The following is a 27,326-nucleotide window of genomic DNA, read 5'->3' as shown; positions in this document are numbered from 1 at the left end:
CAATTGTATTTTGTTAGTTTTTCCTCTTTTTGTTGCCATTCCCTTCTTGTCATCATGTTTAAACTCAGTTAGAGTTCTGAATCATTGAAGCTGACCAGTTATTAAAGGGACTGGTGTAATCCACAAACAATACATGATCAAATCTGATGTCTCACAACCAATAGGTGAACTTTGCTAAAAAAAAGAAACACAAATCTCCCTGCTGAAAGCTCCAGTAATATTTGTGGACAAACTTAACAGAGAGTCTATATTTGTTTGAGTTGGAGCTCTAAACTAACCTCCAGGCTCTATTTTGTGGTGTTATTCCTACGACAGTGGTTTAACACACCCAACCAAAGCATTCCTCTTGTTTTGGCGACAGCAATAGTAACAGTAATTGGGACCTATTGTTCGAACTCTACTCAGCACTAACATAAGCCCATCACCGTGTAGCCTGCCCTGAAATAGAATAGAACTTTTGGAATGAAATGGTCTACTTCCATTCCACACAGTCTTTTACTGTTCAGTGTCTCTACCTCACTGCTGTTTATTACAATGGAGAGGTGTAATGGAGAATTGTGCTCCCAATATATTCTGCTTCTTACTAATTTTCCTGCTTGACATAATATCATTATAAACTACATTTAAAGTGGAAGCCTAAACTTGCTAAGATGATTATAAAGTCCCTTTAACAACGTCTAAAAACACAAAGCAGTTTATGATCCTATTAGCATGGACTACATGCATGGATCAACATAATATTTATTTTTATGTTACAATGATATGAGATTTATTTCCCTTTTCATTTCATGCCCAATGTATTGTAATTGTGAATGTGACAAATGCAATGAGCCTGCAGTGCTGTGTGTGTGTGTGTGTGTGTGTGTGTGTGTGTGTGTGTGTGTGTGTGTGTGTGTGTGTGTGTGTGTGTGTGTGTGTGTGTGTGTGTGTGTGTGTGTGTGTGTGTGTGTGTGTGTGTGTGTGTGTGTGTGTGTGTGTGTGTGTGTGTTATGGAAATGTGATTTCCAATTAGGATTCTCCTGTATTCCGAGTGTTATTTGTATATTTCATTTCAGAACTAATGCATGAGCAGTGTGTTTTGACTGCGATGGTTTAACTCCCGTTAAATGAAGTTTACTGTGGATTTCATGACATGTACGACAGTCTATTAGTTGCATTGTATCACATTATGTTGCAATACAAAGGTCTCACTTGTTTTCTTTTAAATAATTGAACTGCCTGATTATATTGCGTTGTTCAGGGGAATGCAGTCAATGTTTCTGTTTTCATGTGTCAAAGATATTTTCCAAAGATCTGGGTTCAAATACATGTGTATTTGAGTATTTTGGTATTTAATATACTTTTTATTTGTGTATTTTCAAATACACAGTCCAAAACAAGTAGCTGTATTTGAGTATTTTAATGGTTATTTGTAAAAAATACATATATAAAAAAATAAGAAAGTATACCAAATTGTATTTGAGAGTATTTTCAAAAACTTATTTCAAATACTGTTTTCAAATACATGGGTTAAGCGCATGGGAGTTTATTAGAGTATTTTCCAATACTTTCCAAGTGTTTTTCCAAATACCTTCAAATATTCAAGTGATATATTTTAAATAGTATTTGAACCCAGGTCTGATACAGACACAATTAAAACGTTGACACGTTAAATATGCATCAGTCGAGATGCATTGACACATCACACCTTAACGCACACGAACTCCCAGCGCTTGTCCCCAGAGGAGCATTAGAGGTAAAGATTTATAAATGCAGTAAAACCAACGTATGGACAATATGAGTGTAGACTACTTAAAGGAATCAAGTACAACCAATTTAAGTGCATTGTAATGGTGTTCTCCCCGCTGTCCCCCTCTCATCTCCTCTCAGGCCGGCAGCTCACCATCTTCAACACCCAGGCGGCCATCTCTATAGGTGGTAATGACCGTAAACGTCCCTACCAGGGCCAGCTGTCTGGCCTCTACTACAACGGACTAAAGGTACGATTCATTGACTGATTTGATAAATAAAAGTCTAAGGAAATCCACTCCAGCTGAAACAGGCGTAATGGGTGGACTGGCAGCCATTTTGAGTGTACACATACAATTAAAGCAGGAAGTCACATCTAATTCTATAGTATATACTATTCTAAGGTCCTCAACATGGCCGCCGAAGGTCACGCCAACATCAAGGTGAACGGGAGCGTCCGATTGGTGGGTGACATGCCCACCAGTAGGGGCGCTGCCCGCACCACCACCTCTGTGCCACCTGAGATGTCCACCACCTTCATAGAGACCACTACAACTCTGTCAACGACCACCACGAGGAAACAGCGCTCCCCACCCACCATTCAGGTATGGGTTGCGGAAGATGGGGGGGGGGGAGAGAGGAAATGGATGTGTGTGTATGAAAGATTAGTGGAGGGAAATGTGTGATGTTACATCATGTTACCTGTTGGGCACACAGTGCATTCGGAAAGTATTCCGGACCCTTGACTTTTCCACATTTTGTTACATTTACACAACCTTATTCTAAAATCTATAGATTATTTTCCCTTAATCTACACACAATACCACATAATGACAAAGTGAAAACAGTTTTTTAGAAATGTTTGCACATTTATTAAAAATAAAAAACAGAAAAACCTTCTTTGAATTGTATTGTTTTTTTATTTCACCATTATTTAACCAGGTAGGCCAGTTGAGAACAAGTTCTCATTTACAACTGCAACCTGGCCAAGATAAAGCAAAGAGGTGTGACAGAAACAACAGAGTTGCACATGGAATAAACAAACATACAGTCAATAACACAATAGAAAAGTCTATATTCAGTGTGTGCAAATGAAGTAAAATTACAATTTCGCAAATAATCAGTGGAGTGATAGATGTGCAGAAGATGAATGTGCAAGTAGAGATACTGGGGTGCAAAGGAGAAATAATATATATATATATATATTAAATATAATAAATATCAATATGTGGATGAGGTAGTTGGATGGGTTATTTACATATGGGCTATGTACAGGTGCAATGGTCTGTATGCTGCTCTGATAGCCGATGCTTAAAGTTAGTGAGGGAGATACGAGTGTCTAGCTTCAGTGATTTTTTGCAATTCATTCCAGCCATTGGCAGCAGAGAACTGGAAGGAAAGGCGGTTTTGGGGATGACCAGTGAAATATACCTACTGGAGCGCATGCAATGGGTGGGTGCTGCAATGGTGACCAGTGAGCTGAGATAAGGCAGGGCTTTACCTAGTAAGGACTTATTGATGACCTGGAGCCAGTGGGTTTGGCGATGAATATGAAGCGAGGGAGTGGTGAGTAACATGGGGCTTTGGTGACGAAACAGATTGCACTGTGATAGACTGCATCCAATTTGTTGAGTAGAGTGTTGGAGACTATTTTGTAAATGACATCGTCGAAGTCAAGGATCGGTAGGATAGTCAGTTTTACGAGGGTATGTTTGGCAGCATGAGTGAAGGATGCTTGGTTGCAAAATAGGAAGCGCCAATTCTAGATTTAATTTTGGATTGGAAATGCTTAATATTAGTCTGGAAGGAGAGTTTACAGTCTAACCAGAAACCTAGGTATTTGTAGTTGTCCACATATTCTATGTCAGAACCGTCCAGAGTAGTGATGCTAGGCGGGCGTGCAGGTGAGGGCAGCGATCGGTTGAAGAGCGTGCATTTAGTTTTAATTGCATTTAAGAGCAGTTGGAGGCCATGGAAGGAGAGTTGTATGGCATTGAAGCTCATCTGGAGGTTAGTTAACACAGCTTCCAAAGAAGGGCCAGTATACAGAATGGTGTCGTCTGCGTAGAAGTGGATCAGAGAATCCCCAGCAGCAAGAGCAACATCATTGATGTATACAGAGAAAAGAATCGGCCTGAGAATTTAACCCTGTGGCACCCCCATAGAGACTGGCAGAGGTCCGGACAACAGGACCCCCGATTTGACACACTGAACTCTTGGTTTCTCAGTCATTTGAGAAACCAAGGCTGTTGAGTCTGCCGATAAGAATGCAGGGATTGACAGAGTCGAAAGCGTTGGCCAGGTCGATGTATACGGTTCCACAGTATTGTCTTTTGTAGATGGTGATTATGATATCGTTTAGGACCTTGAGTGTGGCTGAGTTGAACCCACGACCAGCTGGGAAACCAGACTGCATAGAGGAGAAGGTACAGTGGGATTCAAAATGGTCAGTGATCTGTTTGTTAACTTGGCTTTCGAAGACCTTAGAGATGCAGGGTAGGATAGATATAGGTCTGTAACGGTTTGGGTCTGGAGTGTCTCCCCCTTTCAAGAGGGGGATGACCGAGACAGCTTTCCAATCTTTGGGGATCTCAGACGATACGAAAGAGAGGTTGAACAGGCTAGTAATAGGGGTTGCAACAATTGCGGAGGATAATTTTAGAAAGGGTCCAGATTGTCTGGCCCAGCTGATTTGTAGGGATCCAGATTTTGCAGCTCTTTCAGAACATCAGCTGGCTGGATTTGGGTGAAGGAGAAATGGGGGAGGCTTGGGCAAGTTGCTGTGGGGGGTGCAGAGTTGTTGACTGGGGTAGGGGTAGCTAGGTGAAAAGCAAGGCCAGCCGTAGAAAAATGCCAATACTTACTTATTTATATAAGTATTCAGACCCTTTTTTAAGAGACTTATCTGAGCTCAAGTGTATCCTGTTTCCATTGATCATCCTTGAGATGTTTCTACAACATGATTGGAGTCCACATGTGGTAAATGCAATTGATTGGACATGATTTGGAAAGACACACATGTCTATATAGGGTCCCACGGTTGACAGTGCATGTCAGAGCAAAAACCAAGCCATGAGGTCGAAGGAATTGTCTTAGGAGCTCGGAGATAGCATTGTGTCGAGGCATGTATATCTGGGAAAGGGTACCAAACAAATGTCTGCATTGAAGGTCCCCAAGAACACAGTGGCCTCCATTATTCTTAAGTGGAAGAAGTTTTGAACCACTAAGACTCTTCCTAGAGCTGGCCACCCGGCCAAACTAAGCAATCGGATGAGAAGGGTGGTCAGAGAGGTGACCAAGAGCCCGATGGTCACTCTGACAGAGCTCTACAGTTCCTCTGTGTAGATGGGAGAACCTTCCAGAAGAACAAACATCTCTGCAGCACTCCACTAATCAGGACTTTATGGTGGAGTGGCCAGAAACCATTCCTCAGTAAAAGGCACGTGACAGCCCTCTTAGAGTTTCCCAAAAGGCACCTAAAGGACTCTCAGACCATGAGAAACAAGATTCTCTGGTCTGATGAAACCAAGATTGAATTATTTGGCCAAAATTCCAAGCGACACGCCTGGAGGAAACCTGGCACCATCCCTACGGTGAAGAGTGGTGGTGGCAGAATCATGCTGTGGGGATGTTTTTCAGTGTTGGGGACTGGAAGACTAGTCAGGATCGAGGGAAAGATGAACAGAGAAAAGTACAGAGAGATCCTTGATGAAAACCTGCTCCAGAGTGCCCAGGACCTCGGAATGGGGCGATGGTTCGCTTTCTAACAGGACAACGACCATAAACACACAGCCAGGACAATGCAGGAGTTGCTTCAGGGCAAGTCTCTGAATGTCCTTGAGTGGCCCAGCCAGATCACAGACTTGAACCTAATCAAACATCTCTGCAGAGACCCGAAAATAGCTGAGCAGCAACGCTCCTCATCCAACCTGGCAGAGCTTGAGAGGATCGGAAGAGAAGAATGGGAGAAACTCCCCAAATACAGGTGTGCCAAGCTTGTAGCATCATACCCCAAAAGACGCAAGGAAGGCTGTAATCACTGCTAAAGGTGCTTCAACAAAGTACTGAGTAAAGGGTCTGAAAAATTATTTAAATGTCATATTTCAGTTTCATCTTTTAATAAAACGTGCACACAGAAAACCTGTTTTTGCTTTGTCATTATGGAGTATTGTGTGGAGATTGATGAGGATATTTGAACAAGGCTGTAACGTAACAAAATGTGGAAAACGTCAAGGGGTCTGAATACTTTCTGAATGTAATGTTCTAAGATTATTAGTATAATTATAACAAGTAGACAGTCAAGTAAGTATTGACCTCTTCAATAAGGCTTTTAGTTCTGTTTCAATTACCATTGTCCACATGACTACTACTGCTGCCAACCATGCGGCTCCTGGTTTAAGCGATTCCTTTATTTGCCAGGTTTGGGGATTTGAGCTCTTCTCCTTGCTTGGTTTATCATGGATTGGGTATATGTATCACCGTGGCAGAGGATTGGGTATATGTATCACCGTGGCAGAGGATTGGGTATATGTATCACCGTGGCAGAGGATTGGGTATATGTATCACCGTGGCAGAGGATTGGGTATATGTATCACCGTGGCAGAGGATTGGGTATATGTATCACCGTGGCAGAGGATTGGGTATATGTATCACCGTGGCAGAGGATTAGGTATATGTATCACCGTGGCAGAGGATTGGGTATATGTATCACCGTGGCAGAGGATTAGGTATATGTATCACCGTGGCAGAGGATTGGGTATATGTATCACCGTGGCAGAGGATTGGGTATATGTATCACCGTGGCAGAGGATTGGGTATATGTATCACCGTGGCAGAGGATTGGGTATATGTATCACCGTGGCAGAGGATTGGGTATATGTATCACCGTGGCAGAGGATTGGGTATATGTATCACCGTGGCAGAGGATTGGGTATATGTATCACCGTGGCAGAGGATTGGGTATATGTATCACCGTGGCAGAGGAATGGGTATATGTATCACCGTGGCAGAGGATTGGGTATATGTATCACCGTGGCAGAGGATTGGGTATATGTATCACCGTGGCAGAGGATTGGGTATATGTATCACCGTGGCAGAGGATTGGGTATATGTATCACCGTGGCAGAGGATTGGGTATATGTATCACCGTGGCAGAGGATTGGGTATATGTATCACCGTGGCAGAGGATTGGGTATATGTATCACCGTGGCAGAGGATTGGGTATATGTATCACCGTGGCAGAGGATTGGGTATATGTTTCACATTGGCAGAGGGATTAGATACATGTTTCACATTGGCAGAGGATTGGGTATGATACATGTATCACGTGGCAGAGGATTGGGTATATGTATCACCGTGGCAGAGGATTAGATACATGTTCACATTGGCAGAGGAATGGATATATGTTTCACATTGGCAGAGGATTGGGTATATGTTTCACATTGGCAGAGGATTAGATACATGTTTCACATTGGCAGAGGATTAGATATATGTTTCACATTGGCAGAGGATTAGATATATGTTTCACATTGGGGCAGAGAGGATTAGATCACATGTTTCACATTGGCAGAGGATTAGATATATGTTTCACATTGGCAGAGAGATATATGTTTCACATTGGCACCGTGGAGAGATATATGTTTCACATTGGCAGAGGGATTAGATACATGTTTCACATTGGCAGAGGGATTAGATATATGTTTCACATTGGCAGAGAGATATATGTTTCACATTGGCAGAGGGATTAGATATATGTTTCACATTGGCAGAGAGATATATGTTTCACATTGGCAGAGGGATTAGATATATGTTTCACATTGGCAGAGGGATTAGATATATGTTTCACATTGGCAGAGGGATTAGATACATGTTTCACATTGGCAGAGGGATTAGATATATGTTTCACATTGGCAGAGGGATTAGATACATGTTTCACATTGGCAGAGGGATTAGATACATGTTTCACATTGGCAGAGGGATTAGATATATGTTTCACATTGGCAGAGGGATTAGATATATGTTTCACATTGGCAGAGGGATTAGATACATGTTTCACATTGGCAGAGGGATTAGATACATGTTTCACATTGGCAGAGAGATATATGTTTCACATTGGCAGAGAGATATATGTTTCACATTGGCAGAGGGATTAGATACATGTTTCACATTGGCAGAGAGATACATGTTTCACATTGGCAGAGAGATATATGTTTCACATTGGCAGAGAGATATATGTTTCACATTGGCAGAGGGATTAGATACATGTTTCACATTGGCAGAGAGATATATGTTTCACATTGGCAGAGAGATATATGTTTCACATTGGCAGAGGGATTAGATATATGTTTCACATTGGCAGAGGATTGAAACGCTTCTCCCGAGTCGTGGTTTCACTTCCTCTTAGCCTCATACAAATTCAACCCATAGACTGGACTTTCCCTTCAATGTAATGTTCAGAGTGGCGTTCTAGGGATTCATTATATATGTCTAGTCTGTCCTGTCAGCTCTGGGGATGGGGATGGGGCACCAGTCCCCCAAATTGCACGCTATTCCCTTTGAAGACCACTACTTTTGACCAGGGCTCTGGACTCAAAAGTAGTATGTAGGGAATAGGGTGCCATCCGGGAAACAACCTGGGTGTCTCTTCCTGTCCTTTACTGACTCGCTGCCTCCTCTCGGCCCTGCCATGCCATGCAACCCTGTATAACAAAGGGTTTTGTGAAAATGCATCGTGAATGTAAGCTAATGAATGTCTCCGGCTTGCCAAGAAAGTAATCATGCCGAGCGTTGTTTTGATGCTTGGAGGACAGATTGAATTGGCAGTGTTCATACTAACCATAACTCTCCCAACAGCCCCGGAGCAACAGGGCCAACCAGCAGACAATCAATCAATCAAATGTATTAATAAAGCCCTTTTAACATCATTAGATGTCACAAAGTGCCATACAGAAACCCAGCCTTAAACCCCAAACAGCAAGCAATGCTGATGTAGAAGCATGGTGGCTAGGAAAAACTCCCTAGAAAGGCCAGAACCTAGGAAGAAACCTAGAGAGGAACCAGGCTCTGAGGGGTGGCCAGTCCTCTTCTGGCTGTGCCGGGTGGAGATTAGAAACCTAGAGAGGAACCAGGCTCTGAGGGGTGGCCAGTCCTCTTCTGGCTGTGCCGGGTGGAGATTAGAAACCTAGAGAGGAACCAGGCTCTGAGGGGTGGCCAGTCCTCTTATGGCTGTGCTGGGTAGACATTATAGGAGTACATGGCCATTTAAGGCCAGATTGTTCTTCAAGATGTTCAAACGTTCACAGATGACCAGCAGAGTCAAATAATAATCACAGTGGTTGTAGAGGGTGCAACAGGTCAGTCCCTCAGGAGTAAAAGTCAGTTGGCTTTTCATAGCCGAGCTTTCAGTGTTCGAGACAGCAGGTGCGGTATAGAGAGAGAGACGAAAACAGCAGGTCCGGGACAAGGTAGAACGTAGGGTGAACAGGTCAGGGTTCCCTAGCCGCGGGCAGAACAGTTGAACCTCGAGCCGCAGCACGAGCAGTTGGACTTGGGACAGCCAGGAGTCATCAGGCCAGGTAATCCTGAGGCATGATCCTCGGGCTCGGGTCCTCTAAAACGGGAGGGAGAATTAGAGGGAACATACTTAAATTGACACAAGACAGCAGATAAGACAGGAGATTTACACCTGCTATAACAGACACCAGCACTGTTAAACAAATTATCCAGTGCCTCAATAATGATGACCTCTCGTGTCATCACTGCCTGTTGCAGCAAGCGCCTGCATAGAGGTAAAGACAGGTAAAAAAAAAGATCTGGGAATAGGATGGTCTGGGTGTAGGGAATAGGATGGTCTGGATGTAGGGAATAGGGTGGTCTGGGTATAGGGAATAGGATGGTCTGGATGTAGGGAATAGGGTGGTCTGGATGTAGGAATAGGATGGTCTGGATGTAGGAATAGGGTGGTCTGGATGTAGGAATAGGATGGTCTGGATGTAGGGAATAGGGTGGTCTGGATGTAGGGAATAGGGTGGTCTGGATGTAGGGAATAGGATGGTCTGGGTGTAGGGAATGGGGTGGTCTGGATGTAGGAATAGGGTGGTCTGGATGTAGGGAATAGGATGGTCTGGATGTAGGGAATAGGGTGGTCTGGATGTAGGGAATAGGATGGTCTGGATGTAGGGAATAGGGTGGTCTGGGTATAGGGAATAGGGTGGTCTGGATGTAGGGAATAGGATGGTCTGGATGTAGGGAATAGGGTGGTCTGGATGTAGGGAATAGGATGGTCTGGGTGTAGGGAATGGGGTGGTCTGGATGTAGGGAATAGGATGGTCTGGATGTAGGGAATAGGGTGGTCTGGGTATAGGGAATAGGGTGGTCTGGATGTAGGGAATGGGATGGTCTGGATGTAGGGAATAGGATGGTCTGGGTGTAGGGAATGGGGTGGTCTGGATGTAGGGAATAGGATGGTCTGGATGTAGGGAATAGGATGGTCTGGATGTAGGGAATAGGGTGGTCTGGATGTAGGGAATAGGATGGTCTGGATGTAGGGAATAGGATGGTCTGGGTGTAGGGAATAGGGTGGTCTGGATGTAGGGAATAGGATGGTCTGGGTGTAGGGAATAGGGTGGTCTGGATGTAGGGAATAGGATGGTCTGGATGTAGGGAATAGGATGGTCTGGGTGTAGGGAATAGGATGGTCTGGGTGTAGGGAATAGGGTGGTCTGGGTGTAGGGAATAGGATGGTCTGGGTGTAGGGAATAGGGTGGTCTGGATGTAGGGAATAGGATGGTCTGGGTATAGGGAATAGGATGGTCTGGGTGTAGGGAATAGGGTGGTCTGGATGTAGGGAATAGGATGGTCTGGATGTAGGGAATAGGGTGGTCTGGATGTAGGGAATAGGATGGTCTGGGTATAGGGAATAGGGTGGTCTGGATGTAGGGAATAGGATGGTCTGGATGTAGGGAATAGGGTGGTCTGGATGTAGGGAATAGGATGGTCTGGATGTAGGAATAGGATGGTCTGGATGTAGGGAATAGGATGGTCTGGGTATAGGGAATAGGATGGTCTGGGTGTAGGGAATGGGATGGTCTGGGTATAGGAATAGGATGGTCTGGATGTATGGAATAGGATGGTCTGGGTATAGGGAATAGGGTGGTCTGGATGTAGGGAATGGGATGGTCTGGGTATAGGAATAGGATGGTCTGGATGTAGGGAATAGGGTGGTCTGGATGTAGGGAATAGGGTGGTCTGGATGTAGGGAATAGGGTGGTCTGGATGTAGGGAATAGGTGGTCTGGATGTAGGAATAGGATGGTCCTGGATGTAGGAATAGGATGGTCTGGGTATAGGGAATAGGGTGGTCTGGATGTAGGGAATGGGGTGGTCTGGATGTAGGGAATAGGGTGGTCTGGATGTAGGGAATAGGATGGTCTGGATGTAGGGAATAGGGTGGTCTGGATGTAGGGAATAGGATGGTCTGGATGTAGGGAATAGGGTGGTCTGGATGTAGGGAATAGGGTGGTCTGGATGTAGGGAATAGGATGGTCTGGGTGTAGGGAATGGGGTGGTCTGGATGTAGGGAATAGGATGGTCTGGATGTAGGGAATAGGGTGGTCTGGGTATAGGGAATAGGGTGGTCTGGATGTAGGGAATAGGATGGTCTGGATGTAGGGAATAGGGTGGTCTGGATGTAGGGAATAGGGTGGTCTGGATGTAGGGAATAGGATGGTCTGGATGTAGGGAATAGGGTGGTCTGGATGTAGGGAATAGGATGGTCTGGGTGTAGGGAATGGGGTGGTCTGGATGTAGGGAATAGGATGGTCTGGATGTAGGGAATAGGGTGGTCTGGGTATAGGGAATAGGGTGGTCTGGATGTAGGGAATGGGATGGTCTGGATGTAGGGAATAGGATGGTCTGGGTGTAGGGAATGGGGTGGTCTGGATGTAGGGAATAGGATGGTCTGGATGTAGGGAATAGGATGGTCTGGATGTAGGGAATAGGGTGGTCTGGATGTAGGGAATAGGGTGGTCTGGATGTAGGGAATAGGGTGGTCTGGATGTAGGGAATAGGGTGGTCTGGATGTAGGGAATAGGATGGTCTGGATGTAGGGAATAGGATGGTCTGGGTATAGGGAATAGGGTGGTCTGGATGTAGGGAATGGGGTGGTCTGGATGTAGGGAATAGGGTGGTCTGGATGTAGGGAATAGGATGGTCTGGATGTAGGGAATAGGGTGGTCTGGATGTAGGGAATAGGGTGGTCTGGATGTAGGGAATAGGATGGTCTGGATGTAGGGAATAGGGTGGTCTGGATGTAGGGAATAGGGTGGTCTGGATGTAGGGAATAGGATGGTCTGGGTGTAGGGAATGGGGTGGTCTGGATGTAGGGAATAGGATGGTCTGGATGTAGGGAATAGGGTGGTCTGGGTATAGGGAATAGGGTGGTCTGGATGTAGGGAATAGGATGGTCTGGATGTAGGGAATAGGGTGGTCTGGGTATAGGGAATAGGGTGGTCTGGATGTAGGGAATAGGATGGTCTGGATGTAGGGAATAGGGTGGTCTGGATGTAGGGAATAGGATGGTCTGGGTGTAGGGAATGGGGTGGTCTGGATGTAGGGAATAGGATGGTCTGGATGTAGGGAATAGGGTGGTCTGGGTATAGGGAATAGGGTGGTCTGGATGTAGGGAATGGGATGGTCTGGATGTAGGGAATAGGATGGTCTGGGTGTAGGGAATAGGGTGGTCTGGATGTAGGGAATAGGATGGTCTGGATGTAGGGAATAGGATGGTCTGGATGTAGGGAATAGGGTGGTCTGGATGTAGGGAATAGGATGGTCTGGGTGTAGGGAATAGGGTGGTCTGGATGTAGGGAATAGGATGGTCTGGGTGTAGGGAATAGGGTGGTCTGGATGTAGGGAATAGGATGGTCTGGATGTAGGGAATAGGGTGGTCTGGATGTAGGGAATAGGGTGGTCTGGATGTAGGGAATAGGGTGGTCTGGATGTAGGGAATAGGGTGGTCTGGATGTAGGGAATAGGATGGTCTGGATGTAGGGAATAGGGTGGTCTGGATGTAGGGAATGGGGTGGTCTGGATGTAGGGAATAGGGTGGTCTGGATGTAGGGAATAGGATGGTCTGGATGTAGGGAATAGGGTGGTCTGGATGTAGGGAATAGGATGGTCTGGATGTAGGGAATAGGGTGGTCTGGATGTAGGGAATAGGGTGGTCTGGATGTAGGGAATAGGATGGTCTGGGTGTAGGGAATGGGGTGGTCTGGATGTAGGGAATAGGATGGTCTGGATGTAGGGAATAGGGTGGTCTGGGTATAGGGAATAGGGTGGTCTGGATGTAGGGAATAGGATGGTCTGGATGTAGGGAATAGGGTGGTCTGGGTATAGGGAATAGGGTGGTCTGGATGTAGGGAATAGGATGGTCTGGATGTAGGGAATGGGGTGGTCTGGATGTAGGGAATAGGATGGTCTGGGTGTAGGGAACAGGGGTGGTCTGGATGTAGGGAACAGGATGGTCTGGATGTAGGGAATAGGGTGGTCTGGGTATAGGAATAGGGTGGTCTGGGTATAGGGAATAGGGTGGTCTGGATGTAGGGAATGGGATGGTCTGGATGTAGGGAATAGGATGGTCTGGGTGTAGGGAATGGGGTGGTCTGGATGTAGGGAATAGGATGGTCTGGATGTAGGGAATAGGATGGTCTGGATGTAGGAATAGGGTGGTCTGGATGTAGGGAATAGGATGGTCTGGATGTAGGGAATAGGATGGTCTGGGTGTAGGGAATAGGGTGGTCTGGATGTAGGGAATAGGATGGTCTGGGTGTAGGGAATAGGGTGGTCTGGATGTAGGGAATAGGATGGTCTGGATGTAGGGAATAGGATGGTCTGGGTGTAGGAATAGGATGGTCTGGGTGTAGGGAATAGGGTGGTCTGGGTGTAGGAATAGGATGGTCTGGGTGTAGGGAATAGGGTGGTCTGGATGTAGGAATAGGATGGTCTGGGTATAGGAATAGGATGGTCTGGGTGTAGGAATAGGTGGTCTGGATGTAGGGAATAGGATGGTCTGGATGTAGGGAATAGGGTGGTCTGGATGTAGGGAATAGGATGGTCTGGGCATAGGAATAGGGTGGTCTGGATGTAGGGAATAGGATGGTCTGGATGTAGGGAATAGGGTGGTCTGGATGTAGGGAATAGGATGGTCTGGGTATAGGAATAGGGTGGTCTGGATGTAGGGAATAGGATGGTCTGGGTATAGGGAATAGGATGGTCTGGGTATAGGGAATAGGGTGGTCTGGGTGTAGGGAATAGGATGGTCTGGGTGTAGGGAATAGGGTGGTCTGGATGTAGGGAATAGGATGGTCTGGATGTAGGGAATAGGATGGTCTGGATGTAGGGAATAGGGTGGTCTGGATGTAGGGAATAGGATGGTCTGGGTGTAGGGAATGGGGTGGTCTGGATGTAGGGAATAGGATGGTCTGGATGTAGGGAATAGGGTGGTCTGGGTATAGGGAATAGGGTGGTCTGGATGTAGGGAATAGGATGGTCTGGATGTAGGGAATAGGGTGGTCTGGGTATAGGGAATAGGGTGGTCTGGATGTAGGGAATAGGATGGTCTGGATGTAGGGAATAGGGTGGTCTGGATGTAGGGAATAGGATGGTCTGGGTGTAGGGAATGGGGTGGTCTGGATGTAGGGAATAGGATGGTCTGGATGTAGGGAATAGGGTGGTCTGGGTATAGGGAATAGGGTGGTCTGGATGTAGGGAATGGGATGGTCTGGATGTAGGGAATAGGATGGTCTGGGTGTAGGGAATGGGGTGGTCTGGATGTAGGGAATAGGATGGTCTGGATGTAGGGAATAGGATGGTCTGGATGTAGGGAATAGGGTGGTCTGGATGTAGGGAATAGGATGGTCTGGATGTAGGGAATAGGATGGTCTGGGTGTAGGGAATAGGGTGGTCTGGATGTAGGGAATAGGATGGTCTGGGTGTAGGGAATAGGGTGGTCTGGATGTAGGGAATAGGATGGTCTGGATGTAGGGAATAGGATGGTCTGGGTGTAGGGAATAGGATGGTCTGGGTGTAGGGAATAGGGTGGTCTGGGTATAGGGAATAGGGTGGTCTGGATGTAGGGAATAGGGTGGTCTGGATGTAGGGAATAGGATGGTCTGGGTATAGGGAATAGGATGGTCTGGGTGTAGGGAATAGGGTGGTCTGGATGTAGGGAATAGGATGGTCTGGATGTAGGGAATAGGGTGGTCTGGATGTAGGGAATAGGATGGTCTGGGTATAGGGAATAGGGTGGTCTGGATGTAGGGAATAGGATGGTCTGGATGTAGGGAATAGGGTGGTCTGGATGTAGGGAATAGGATGGTCTGGGTATAGGGAATAGGGTGGTCTGGATGTAGGGAATAGGATGGTCTGGGTATAGGGAATAGGATGGTCTGGGTGTAGGGAATGGGATGGTCTGGGTATAGGGAATAGGATGGTCTGGATGTAGGGAATAGGATGGTCTGGGTATAGGGAATAGGGTGGTCTGGATGTAGGGAATAGGATGGTCTGGGTATAGGGAATAGGATGGTCTGGGTGTAGGGAATGGGATGGTCTGGGTATAGGGAATAGGATGGTCTGGATGTAGGGAATAGGGTGGTCTGGATGTAGGGAATAGGGTGGTCTGGATGTAGGGAATAGGGTGGTCTGGATGTAGGGAATAGGGTGGTCTGGATGTAGGGAATAGGATGGTCTGGATGTAGGGAATAGGATGGTCTGGGTATAGGGAATAGGGTGGTCTGGATGTAGGGAATGGGGTGGTCTGGATGTAGGGAATAGGGTGGTCTGGATGTAGGGAATAGGATGGTCTGGGTATAGGGAATAGGGTGGTCTGGATGTAGGGAATGGGGTGGTCTGGATGTAGGGAATGGGGTGGTCTGGATGTAGGGAATAGGATGGTCTGGATGTAGGGAATAGGATGGTCTGGGTATAGGGAATAGGGTGGTCTGGATGTAGGGAATAGGATGGTCTGGGTATAGGGAATAGGATGGTCTGGGTATAGGGAATAGGGTGGTCTGGGTATAGGGAATAGGATGGTCTGGGTATAGGGAATAGGGTGGTCTGGGTGTAGGGAATAGGATGGTCTGGGTGTAGGGAATAGGGTGGTCTGGATGTAGGGAATAGGATGGTCTGGATGTAGGGAATAGGATGGTCTGGATGTAGGGAATAGGGTGGTCTGGATGTAGGGAATAGGATGGTCTGGGTATAGGGAATAGGATGGTCTGGGTGTAGGGAATAGGGTGGTCTGGGTGTAGGGAATAGGATGGTCTGGGTATAGGGAATAGGGTGGTCTGGATGTAGGGAATAGGGTGGTCTGGGTGTAGGGAATAGGATGGTCTGGGTGTAGGGAATGGGGTGGTCTGGATGTAGGGAATAGGGTGGTCTGGATGTAGGGAATAGGATGGTCTGGTTGTAGGGAATAGGATGGTCTGGGTGTAGGGAATAGGCTGGTCCGGATGTAGGGAATAGGATGGTCTGGATGTAGGGAATAGGGTGGTCTGGATGTAGGGAATAGGGTGGTCTGGATGTAGGGAATAGGGTGGTCTGGGTGTAGGGAATAGGATGGTCTGGATGTAGGGAATAGGGTGGTCTGGATGTAGGGAGTAGGGTGGTCTGGATGTAGGGAATAGGGTGGTCTGGATGTAGGGAATAGGATGGTCTGGAGGTAGGGAATAGGGTGGTCCGGATGTAGGGAACACACACACACACACATTATGGGCATCAATAGAGCATTATGCTGGTGCCATCCTGCTGATTCAGATCCATTTGTCTCCCCTGCCTGTCTCCCCTGCCTGTCTCTCCTGCCTGTCTCACCTGCCTGTCTCTCCTGCCTGTCTCCCCTGCCTGTCCCCCTGCCTGTCCCCCTGCCTGTCTCTCCTGCCTGTCTCACCTGCCTGTCTCTCCTGCCTGTCTCACTGCCTGTCTCTCCTTCCTGTCTCCCCTGCCTGTCTCTCCTGCCTGTCTCTCCTGCCTGTCTCCCCTGCTTGTCTCTCCTGCCTGTCTCACCTGCCTGTCTCTCCTGCCTGTCTCACCTGCCTGTCTCTCCTGCCTGTCTCTCCTGCCTGTCTCACCTGCCTGTCCCTCCTGCCTGTATCCCCTGCCTGTCTCCACTGCCTGTCTCCCCTGCCTGTCTCCCCTGCCTGTCTCCCCTGCCTGTCTCCCCTGCCTGTCTCCCCTGCCTGTCTCCCCTGCCTGTCTCTCCTGCCTGTCTCACCTGCCTGTTTCACCTGCCTGTCTCACCTGCCTGCCTCACCTGCCTGTATCCCCTGCCTGTCTCACCTGCCTGTATCGTCTGCCCGTCTCACCTGTCTGTCTCTGCTGCCTGTCTCGTCTGCCCGTCTCACCTGCCTGTCTCGTCTGCCTGCCTGCTGCATCAACAAGGTCACCGTGGAAGATAGGATACCCAGTATTATTATGGAGAAATATAGTGTCTTATATCACAGACTATCACAAGGCTGTCCGTATCACAAAAACAGGTCATAAACGGCGTCTTTATGAGACCATATCTTCTCAAAGTCGAATACTGGTATATTTTGGTGACTCTGATACCAAGCATACAAATGAACAAATGTGCCGAGCATACCAGGTTGATTTGAATGCTTATTGGCCAGACTGATCTCCATAGGCATGGGGTATCTTACAGTAGTCTCTCTCTAACTATCTCTAACGTCTGGAGGAGCTCCCAATAAGTTGTTTTCTTGCTTTTCTCTTGACTATTTCAAGTAACTCTTCAAGTCCAAGGGCTGTAGCCATTTTGATTCACACTGTTGAGTCACAGTGTTGTGAATTCATTTTCTGGGGCTGTGGTTTACAGATCCCTGGTTGACTGTAAACTATGTGGCGTGAGAGCTACTGTAAGAGACATGAGATGAGGAGAGAACCTCTAGAGGTTCGCAGTTGGCACATTGTGATGTTGTGGTAGTGCAGAGACTTGCAAGGCCCCTGGCTGGGAGTGTGTGTGAGATCGAGAAAGAGAAGATAAATTAAAAGGGAGAGACTGAATTGGGGCTATTTTGGTCAGTCTTTCTGACACTCTCTGGCATGACATGCCATCTTGGTCCCACGAGGTCTTGGATCGTATTTCATCTGTGGATCAACACACACACACACACAGACAGACAGACAGACAGACAGACAGACAGACAGACAGACAGACAGACAGACAGACAGACAGACAGACAGACAGAGAGAGAGAGAGAGAGAGAGAGAGAGAGAGAGAGAGAGAGAGAGAGAGAGAGAGAGAGAGAGAGAGAGACTTTTGACTTTTGGTCTTGCTTTATTGAAACATTCTTAATTCATTTAAAACTCACCCCCCACTCCTAAAATAAATAAAAATTAAAAAATAAATAAAAATACACAAAAACCATCTCCTACAACCGTATATCCAAAACATCTTCCCCAGCAATACAGACAGCCCCCAACACACCATATCTCCTCAAACATCTCCACACATTTGATCATTTTATAGAACTCAAACTCAACCCTAAGGCGCGCAGAGACCATCCCATGAAACAGTAGTAAAGGGTCTGTTATCCCCCACCTTTGACCCTGTTCCTCCTTGTTAGCCAAATAGCTAACTTTGCCTGAGCAAACAGAAAATTCAACAAAACACATTTTTCTTTCTCCTTACTCGAATACCTGTATCCCATTATAAACATCCCAACAGCAAAACCACCCCCAACCTGTCACACAGACATTCCAACAGAGACATTAATGGCATTAACCTGGTGCACACAGAAAACACATGAATTACAGTTTCTTTCATTTGACAGAAAGGACACCCTGCCCAATTCCCGGATCAACCCGTGCCAACCAGCTGTTAGTGGCCAGGGCTCCATGAAGAACCCTCCACTGGAGGTCCCCTGACCTCTTTGGTACTGGGGGTTTGTAGAGCGCCCTCCATCTAAAACCCACCATACTCTCCGCCCCACATACCCCCTGCCACTGATGTGCCTTCACTCCTGTTAGGCTTCTAATGCTCCTCACCTTAACGCAGAGGTTGTAGAGGGCTTTACCTCCCACCCCCTCAAACTCCCCCAGGCTCGGAGTGTTAAAATCTAACAAGTACTCCAGAGCCCCTTGCCAGTCTCCAGTCTCTGCCGTCACCTGCAGTGGCGGGAACATTGGTGACCCCTCTCCCTTTGGCCTCTCAAACACCCCCCTTACCGGCTCAGACAGTGCCTCCTGGACCTCCTCCAGGAATCTCTCAAGCAGCCTAAGAGACGTTATTCCTGTTTGTTGTGCCAAGACCTCCGGGGTTTTCCACCCCTCCTCTCCCAGCAGTCTCAGGTCACCCAGCCTTTGTAAACCCCCTGCCATCAGTTGCCTCTGCAGGGTGGCCGACTGAACCGATCTCAAAGGGATGGCTGGGTTGTGGAAGATGGGCTCCTCCCACACCCACTGCCCAGGCTCCACACCCCCTTCTCGTGTGGGCCTTAGCAGCTGCCAGGCCCTCAGCACCGCAGAGTAAAACTCTGAGAGACCTGCTGTACTCAGCCTCTCCAGCTTCATGAGGAACAGCTGCCGGTCCAACCCTAATCCGCCAGCTCTCCTCAGCAGCGCATGCTGGTTCCCTCCAGCCAACATCAGTGGTACAGCAGTCTCTGCACCGCCTTTAGTCGGAAAGCAGCCATCCTGCTCTCCAGTTCCACCAGGCCCTGTCCTCCTTCGTGGACGGTCATGTACAAAACTGCTGCCTTCAGCCAGTGATGTCCCGACCAAAAAAGTCCACCAGCTTGCGTTGCAGGTCTGCAAGCAGACCGGCGGGGGGTTGAGGACAGCCAGTTTATGCCACAAGGAAGATGCCACCAGGTTGTTGATTATCAGCACCCTCCTCTATATGACACTTGGGACAGGAGCCACCTCCACCTGGCCAGTCTTGACACCACTGCCTGTGTCAGCCCCTCCCAGTTCTTGCTGACCCACCTCTCCGAGCCCAGGTACACCCCCAACACTTTAAGCCCTTCACAACCCCACTGCAAACCCCTGGAAGCAGAGGAGGAGCCCTATCCCCCATGCCCCACATAACAGAGCTTTGCTCTTTCCCCAGTTTACCTTAGCTGATGAAGCTCCCTCATACACCTTCAGACTGGTCTCTAGTTCCTGCATATCTTGCCCATCCCTGACCATCACAGAAACATCATCTGCATATGCTGAGACTGCAATTCCTGTCACCACATCCATGCCTGTCCAGCACACTCCCCGCAGTCTCCTGCGTAGCAGTCCTAAAAAGGCTCAATGGCTAGTGTGTACAGCTGCCCAGATAGAGGGCATCCTTGTCTAATGCCCCGTCTCACCCAGACTGGCCTACTGAGCCCCCTCCCACCTTAACCATACATGACGCCCCAGCATACAACAGCTTCACACAGGTCACAAAACTCTTCCCAAACCCAAACACAGACATCACATTAAACAGATACTCATGATCCACTCTATCAAAAGCCTTCTCTTGATCTAAAGAGACCAGTCCAAAGTTCACATTAGAACCTCTCGACAAGTCCAACATGTCCCTAATCAAGAACAAGTTGTCCGTGATTGAGCGTCCCGGTACACAATATGTCTGGTCCTTGTGTATTATAGAGTCCAGATGGGACTTCAGTCTGTTAGAGAGGACCTTGGCAAAAATATTGTAGTCCGCACAGAGTAATGCCACAGGCCTCCAGTTCTTAAGTTCACACAAGTCCCCTTTTTGGGCAGGAGAGTCAGAGCCGCCCGACGGCAGCTCATCGGCAACTCTCCTACCCCTACGCATTCTCGCAACACGCAAAAGAAATCCTGTCCAATTGTTCCCCAGAATTTTTGTAAAATTCCACTGGAAGTCCATCAACCCCGGGTGCACGACCGGGGGACATCTGGGTTACTGCCTCTGCCAGTTCATGTGACAACAGAGGAATGTCCATTTCATCCCTCTGTGCCCGAGAGAGCTTAGGGAGTCCTGCGAACAAGACCTGAGCACACATAGGATCACACATTTTTGCCCTATACAATTCAGTATAAAACTCCACAGTCCGCTCCCGCATCTCCCCCACCACAGAGGTCACCCGCCCATCAGACAGCCGTAGACAATGCATACCCTTGGCTTCACTGCGCTGTCTTTCCAAAACAAAGAACAAGGAGCTGGGAGCATCCATCTCCTTGAGCATGGAGAACCTAGCTCTTACAAGTGCTCCCTTTGCTTTAACCTGGAAAAAACTGCCCAGGTCCCTACGTAATTCGGCTAAGTTAGCCTGGAGGCCTACATTGCCTTGCCCCACCATCTCTACCTCCATCTCACTAATACACCGCTCTAGTTCCCCCAACACTCTCCTAGCCTCTGAGGATGAGAGAGCTGTGTACTGTTGACAGAAAAGCCGAATTTGCACTTTCCCCACATCCCACCACTGACTCATACTCCTCTCTTCGCTGCCCCCATCTTTCCCAAAAAGTCTGGAACCCTGAGCAAAAAGTGGCATCTTGTAAGAGCTTTACATTGAACTTCCAATAAGATGCCTGCCGGGGCCCTGGTGAAATAGACAGCCGAGCCATGGTTATGTGGTGATCCGAAAACCCCACTGGGAGAATGGTAGCACCCAGAAGCCTATTGCTCTGATTCCTGGACATGTAAAAACGATCAAGTCGAGCTGCACTCACCCTAGCCCCAAAAACCTTCACCCACGTATACTGTCTTGTGTTTGGATGTTTAGTTCTCCAAACATCCACTAGGTCAAACTGATTAAAGATGTCCCTTAACACTCCCACTGACACTGAATGAGGCTCTTCCCCATTTCTGTCTTTTGTAAAATCCATTGTACAGTTCCAGTCACCTCCGATCACCAGCGTCTCCTCAGGCGCTACTTGTGAGAGTTCCTGTCTAAGACTCCCAAATAGAACCCCTCTTTCTCTCCCTGTGTTAGGCGCATACACATTTATAAAGACAAAACACATGTTGTTAATTTCTGCTTTAACAACAAGCAACCTACCCCTACACACCTCCTTTGAGGAGCAAATTTTTACAGCCAGACCCGGTGCAAAAAGGACTGCCACCCCTGCACTAAGATTTGTCCCATGGCTCAACACACTTGCCCCTTTCCACCAGAGCCCCCAATCAACTTCATTCACCACATCACTATGCGTCTCCTGCAGAAACAACACCTGTACTTGTTTATGTTTTACATATTCACTCAACACACTCCTCTTCCCCGCATCTCTGGCGCCATTTATATTGAGCGAGCCTACCCGAAGAGTCTCCATAAGAAGTGGGAGAAAAGCCAGCAGAGAAATAGACCAATAGCAAAGCTCAAAAAGCCCCAGTGTCAGTAAGAAATTAAACATTTAAACAGTGTCTGAAGGTAAACCTTTACGCACTGTTGTGACCCACTTCCTCAACCTAAACCGTTTCTTGGGTGAGAGGACACCATGCCCCTCATTTCTCATAGCATGTTGTACTGATCTTACAAACTTTCTAGGATCAGGAAAAAAAAGCCTCAAGATTAATTTTTTTCCCCTTAGTCTCATTCAGGAACCTTGTCAGTTCTCTCAACGTGTACTTAGACCCCTCTGGTTGACTGGCTGTCAGCTCCGGGCCAATTGAAGAGGAGTCTGAAAAAATACCTCCTCATCCTCTTCCTCAGACTCACTTTCCTCCTCTTCTCTATCTCCCACCCTGACCACCTGCCCTTTCTCTCTGGTTAGGGCCTCACCCACAGCAACAGGCAACATTTCCATGGTGCCTTTGTCCACACCCTTTTTCTTTTTCCTCTTGACACCCTCCTCCTCCTCCCCCTAATCTCTTACACTTCTCCACTATACTCTCCTCATCCACTAGAATAACCTGACTAGACGCAGTATCATCTGCACCACCCTCCATAGCATGACTAGGGCCAGCCTCAGCTACAACACCCTCCATAGCATGACTAGGGCCAGCCTCCAGCTATACCACCCTCCATAGCATGTCTAGGCCCAGCCTCAGCTACCCCACCATCTCTAGCCTGACTAGACCCAGCCTCTGCTTCTCCACCATCTCTAGCCTGACTAGACCCAGCCTCATCTACACCACCATCTCTAGACTGACTAGGCCCAGCCTCTGCTGTCTGCATCTCCTTACCCCCTGCATTTTGACCTCGATTTCCCCCCCTTGCGCTCGTACCCTCCCCTTGTCTATGGCCTTTATGTGGGCACGCAAAGCTCTTGTGCCCCAAATCCCCACATTCAAAACACCGTAGACTATCTGTGCTGGCAAAACCTGCATAGAGCCCTTCCCCATGCCTCACTTTAAAATGCACATTTAGCTGTTGCTCATTATTGTTCAGAAACATAAACACTTGCCTCCTGAATGAAACAACGTGCTTAACGGCATCTGCCTGAAAACCTGCTGACAGTACACGGAAACCGCTAGCAAACTTACCAAAACGACTCAGCTCTTTCCTAATTTGATCATCCGTAATAAACGGAGGCAAATTTGCCACTACAACTCTTGTTGAAGGGGTAGAGAGAGGTGAAACACCAACACATCCCTTACAAATATTCCGCTAGCAATTAGCCTACCGACCAAATTAGCCCTTTTCATGAACACAACCACAGCCTTGTTCATTCTAGAAGCAGAATGTATAAACTCAGCTCCTACCTGTTCACCGACCGCGAGCAGAACCTCCTCCACCTTAACTCCGTTCTCAGGAACACACCTGAAACCATGCTGTATCGACAGCGTCTCCTGCGCACTAGGCTGAGAAGCCATTGCGCACACTATACCTTGCAACCCCGGAACGTTACTCTGTCCTCTTCCACCCTAACTTTGAAAAAAAAAAAAAAAAAAAAAAAAAAACTTTGGATACCGCTAAAAACAAATATTGCATTAACCCTCCACCATAGAAAATAACATGTAAAGAAAATAATAGAATCAAGAAAGTTAGTTAGGATAGAGCTTTCCGCACCAAACACTCAAACTCCAAAACACCCAGCATGCACACAGAGAGAGAGAGAGAGAGAGAGAGAGAGAGAGAGAGAGAGAGAGAGAGAGAGAGAGAGAGAGAGAGAGAGAGAGAGAGAGAGAGAGAGAGAGAGAGAGAGAGAGCCAATCACACGCTTAATTAATTATAGTCTCTGTGGGAGGTAGACTTTCTACTCAGGACTGGAGCTGAGCGAGGCCTGGAGGCCCAGGTTAGGACAGGGTGGCCAGGTAGAGAGGAGGGATGAAAATATCCAGTGATGTGTGAATAGTCTGTCCCAGAGGGAGTATGTCTGGTAGAGAAAGAGGATAACACTGACGCTCCACAGGGACCAGCAATACTGAGCTGATTGAGCTCCAGCTGTGGTCCCATAGACATATACAGAGGGGGTAACACTAGAGAGAGTTCCCAAATTAATGGAAGAGAAGTGCAATCTAAAATGATGACATAAGATGGTGCCTGCCTATCTTTCCCCTTCAAATTTGCAGTCTGAATTCTTCAAAGCACCTAAGTCCCAGATTAAAGCAATAGCTTCAACTGTAGTTAAAGGTATAGTGCATATCATGCTGAGGCCCGACCATACGGTTGTAATTCAAGGAGTTCACATATACAGAGAGTTGCCTCCAGCATTTCTGAAGGCAGGAGGGAATCTCTCTCACTCTGCCTAGAGAATATATATGGAGAGACAGCCAAGAGAATATATATGGAGAGACAGCCAAGAGAAGATATATTCGGAGCGATTGTACTTCCACGTTCTCCTCCGTTTAGCAGTTTACACTTTCTTTGATGCTATGCCTCAAAGCAAGACGACTAATCCTAATGATTTTAGCTCTTATTCCTTATCCCCCTTTTCTTATGGGAGGAGAGGAAAGGGGGAGAGGAGAGTAGCGTTAGTCATCGTGCTGTCATATATTCACAACCCAGTGTTAATCATATGGAGACAGAGAGATATATCAATATACCTCGTGAATGAGTACCGGACAGTCTTATTAAAAGTATGTGAGGTATGATATGTGCACGTAGTGTGAGGAAGATGTGTAATCAAACAGTATTGCCTCTGGTTGGGAATGGGAGCTGGCAATGGAATCCTTTAAACAATCTACCCTATTGGGGGAGGTCAGCATCTCTTTCTCAATGAACTCCATGTCACGTGCGCACGCACACGCACACGCCCACACACACACACACACACACACACACACACACACACACACACACACACACACACACACACACACACACACACACATGGGGGTAATTAGGATAGTAGGCTGTAATCCTGGACCATGGAGGAGGCGGGTTTAAAGTTATTAGCATTGTTGTCATCGGTGTGAACTTGCTTTCGTCCGTCGTCTTCTACTTGGTAGTTTAGCATTGTTGGTGAGAGGGTAACTAATGGAGAATAATTATGTTAGCTACCTGCTGAAATGAAGTACATAGTTTAATCTAGAGAGGGTCATTTCAATATGATTGAGTGTTTAATTACTTCAAATGTTCATGTTTATTAATATATAGTAATGAATAACACATGAATACAATTTATTACGGTCATAGAATAGTAGTGGAGCTAACAGGAGGTTGTGTGTGTGTGTGTGTGTGTGTGTGTGTGTGTGTGTGTGTGTGTGTGTGTGTGTGTGTGTGTGGGTAACAGGGATTACACAAAAACAAAAACTGTAATGTGTTACAAAAAATACTGTTATCAGATTAAAGATACTTTTGAAAATTATTACTTGGAGGATTACTTTTAAATTGAAAAAGTATGTTTGCGAGAAAATAGTTTTTTGACACTTTTCTGTTTTCTCAATGACATTCAAATCAGCATTGAAAAAAAGGCGCTAGTTTAAGTTTGTTCCTCCTGAGTGAGTCTGACCACAAGTCCGAGACCACTATGATGACACCAAATGTGTGGGAAAAGAGCAGGAATAGGCTTTTGTAGGCTACAGTCCAAGCTACGTCTTCCAATGGTACGACTGTTGTTGGCAGTCAAAGATTATCCAAGTTGAATAAACCCTTGGAGGTAATGATGACAGCAGTGGTGTAGTCTACTGTGATACAGATACCACTTATTATTGATATCTACATAGAGTATTGCTGTGAATCACACTGCTGCTCTCTCATTTAGCTACTTGCACCTTACAGATTGTGGTTGTTGTGGATGACTGTTCACAAATCTAAATGTGTATTTAAACCCAATAATGATTGAATTCAAGAAGTTTAAGCTGCCTATCAATCATTATTTTTTAAACCAATAGACAGCCAGTGAAAAATGCGCTCTTGCAAGAGATGCATAGTGCAGATCCCAGCCTATAGAATAAAAAGTGGAGCTTTTAAACTCAGCAAAAAAAAAATTGTCCTCTCACTGTCAAGTATGTTTATTTTCAGCAAACTTAACATGTGTAAATATTTGTCTGAACATAACAAGATTCAACAACTGATACATAAGCTGAACAAGTTCCACAGACATGTGACTAACAGAAATTGAATAATGTGTCCCTGAACAGAGGGTGGTGGTTAAAAATCAAAAGTAACAGTCAGTATCTGGTGTGGCCACCAGCTGCATTAAGTACTGCAGTACATGTCCTCCTCATGGACTGCACCATATTTGCCAGGTCTTGCTGTAAGATGTTACCCCACTCTTCCACCAAGGCACCTGCAAGATCCCGGACATTTCTGGGGGTAATGGCCTGAGCCCACACCCTCCGATCCAACAGGTCCCAGACGTGCTCAATGGGATTGAGATCTGGGCTCTTTGCTGGCCATGGCAGAACACTGACATTCCTGTCTTGCAGGAAATCACGCACAGAACGAGCAGTATGGCTGGTGGCATTGTCATGCAGGAGGGTCATGTCAGGATGAGCCTACAGGAAGTGTACCACATGAGGAGGAGGATGTCTTCCCTGTAACACAGAGCGTTGAGATTGCCTGCAATGACAACAAGCTCAGTCCGATGATGCTGTGACACACCGCCCCAGACCATGGACCCTCCACCTCCAAATCGATCCCGCTCCAGAGTACAGACCTCGGTGTAACGCTCATTCCTTTGACGATAAACACGAATCTGGCCATCACCCCTGTTGAGACAAAACCGCGACTCGTCAGTGAAGACACTTTTTTGCCAGTCCTGTCTGGTCCAGCAACGGTGGGTTTGTGCCCATAGGCGACGTTGTTGCCGGTGATGTCTGGTGAGGACCTGCCTTACAACAGGCCTACAAGCCCTCAGTCCAGCCTCTTTCAGCCTATTGCGGACAGTCTGAGCACTGATGGAGGTATTGTGCGATCCTGGTGTAACTCGGGCAGTTGTTGTTGCCATCCTGTGCCTGTCCTGCAGGTGTGATGTTTGGATCTACCGATCCTGTGCAGGTGTTGTTACACGTGGTCTGCCACTGCGAAAATGATCAGCTGTCCGTCCTGTCTCCCTGTAGCGCTGTCTTAGGCGTCTCACAGTACAGACACTGCAATTTATTGCCCTAACCACATCTACAGTCCTCATGCCTCCTTGCAGCATGCCTAAGGCATGTTCACGCAGATGAGCAGGGACCCTTGGCATCTTTCTTTTGGCGTTTTTCAGACTCAGTTGAAAGGCCTCTTTAGTGTCCTAAATGTTCATAACTGTGACCTTAATTGC

At 47.1% G+C, this 27,326-nt stretch overlaps 1 protein-coding gene across 14 annotated transcripts in view; it reads left to right on the top strand.

Moving 5' to 3' along the window:
* Positions 1-27,326, top strand: part of LOC118378319 (neurexin-3b-like) — a 778,567-nt gene that overhangs the window by 700,868 nt on the left and 50,373 nt on the right. For all 14 annotated transcript variants that reach the window (XR_008141146.1, XR_008141145.1, XM_052524146.1 and 11 more), the window contains 2 exons: positions 1,870-1,979; positions 2,133-2,333. Coding sequence is in view for 12 of the 14 variants with exons in the window: in XM_052524146.1 (XP_052380106.1) it covers positions 1,870-1,979; positions 2,133-2,333 (311 nt within the window). In the remaining 2 variants the exon portion in view is untranslated. The remainder of the gene's footprint in view (positions 1-1,869; positions 1,980-2,132; positions 2,334-27,326) is intronic.

Source organism: Oncorhynchus keta, chromosome 8 (genome assembly GCF_023373465.1).
Source record: "Oncorhynchus keta strain PuntledgeMale-10-30-2019 chromosome 8, Oket_V2, whole genome shotgun sequence".
In the NCBI taxonomy this organism is placed as follows: Eukaryota; Metazoa; Chordata; class Actinopteri; order Salmoniformes; family Salmonidae; genus Oncorhynchus; species Oncorhynchus keta.
Note: the sequence above shows the minus strand (reverse complement) of the source record. Positions and strands in the feature narration are given on the sequence as shown.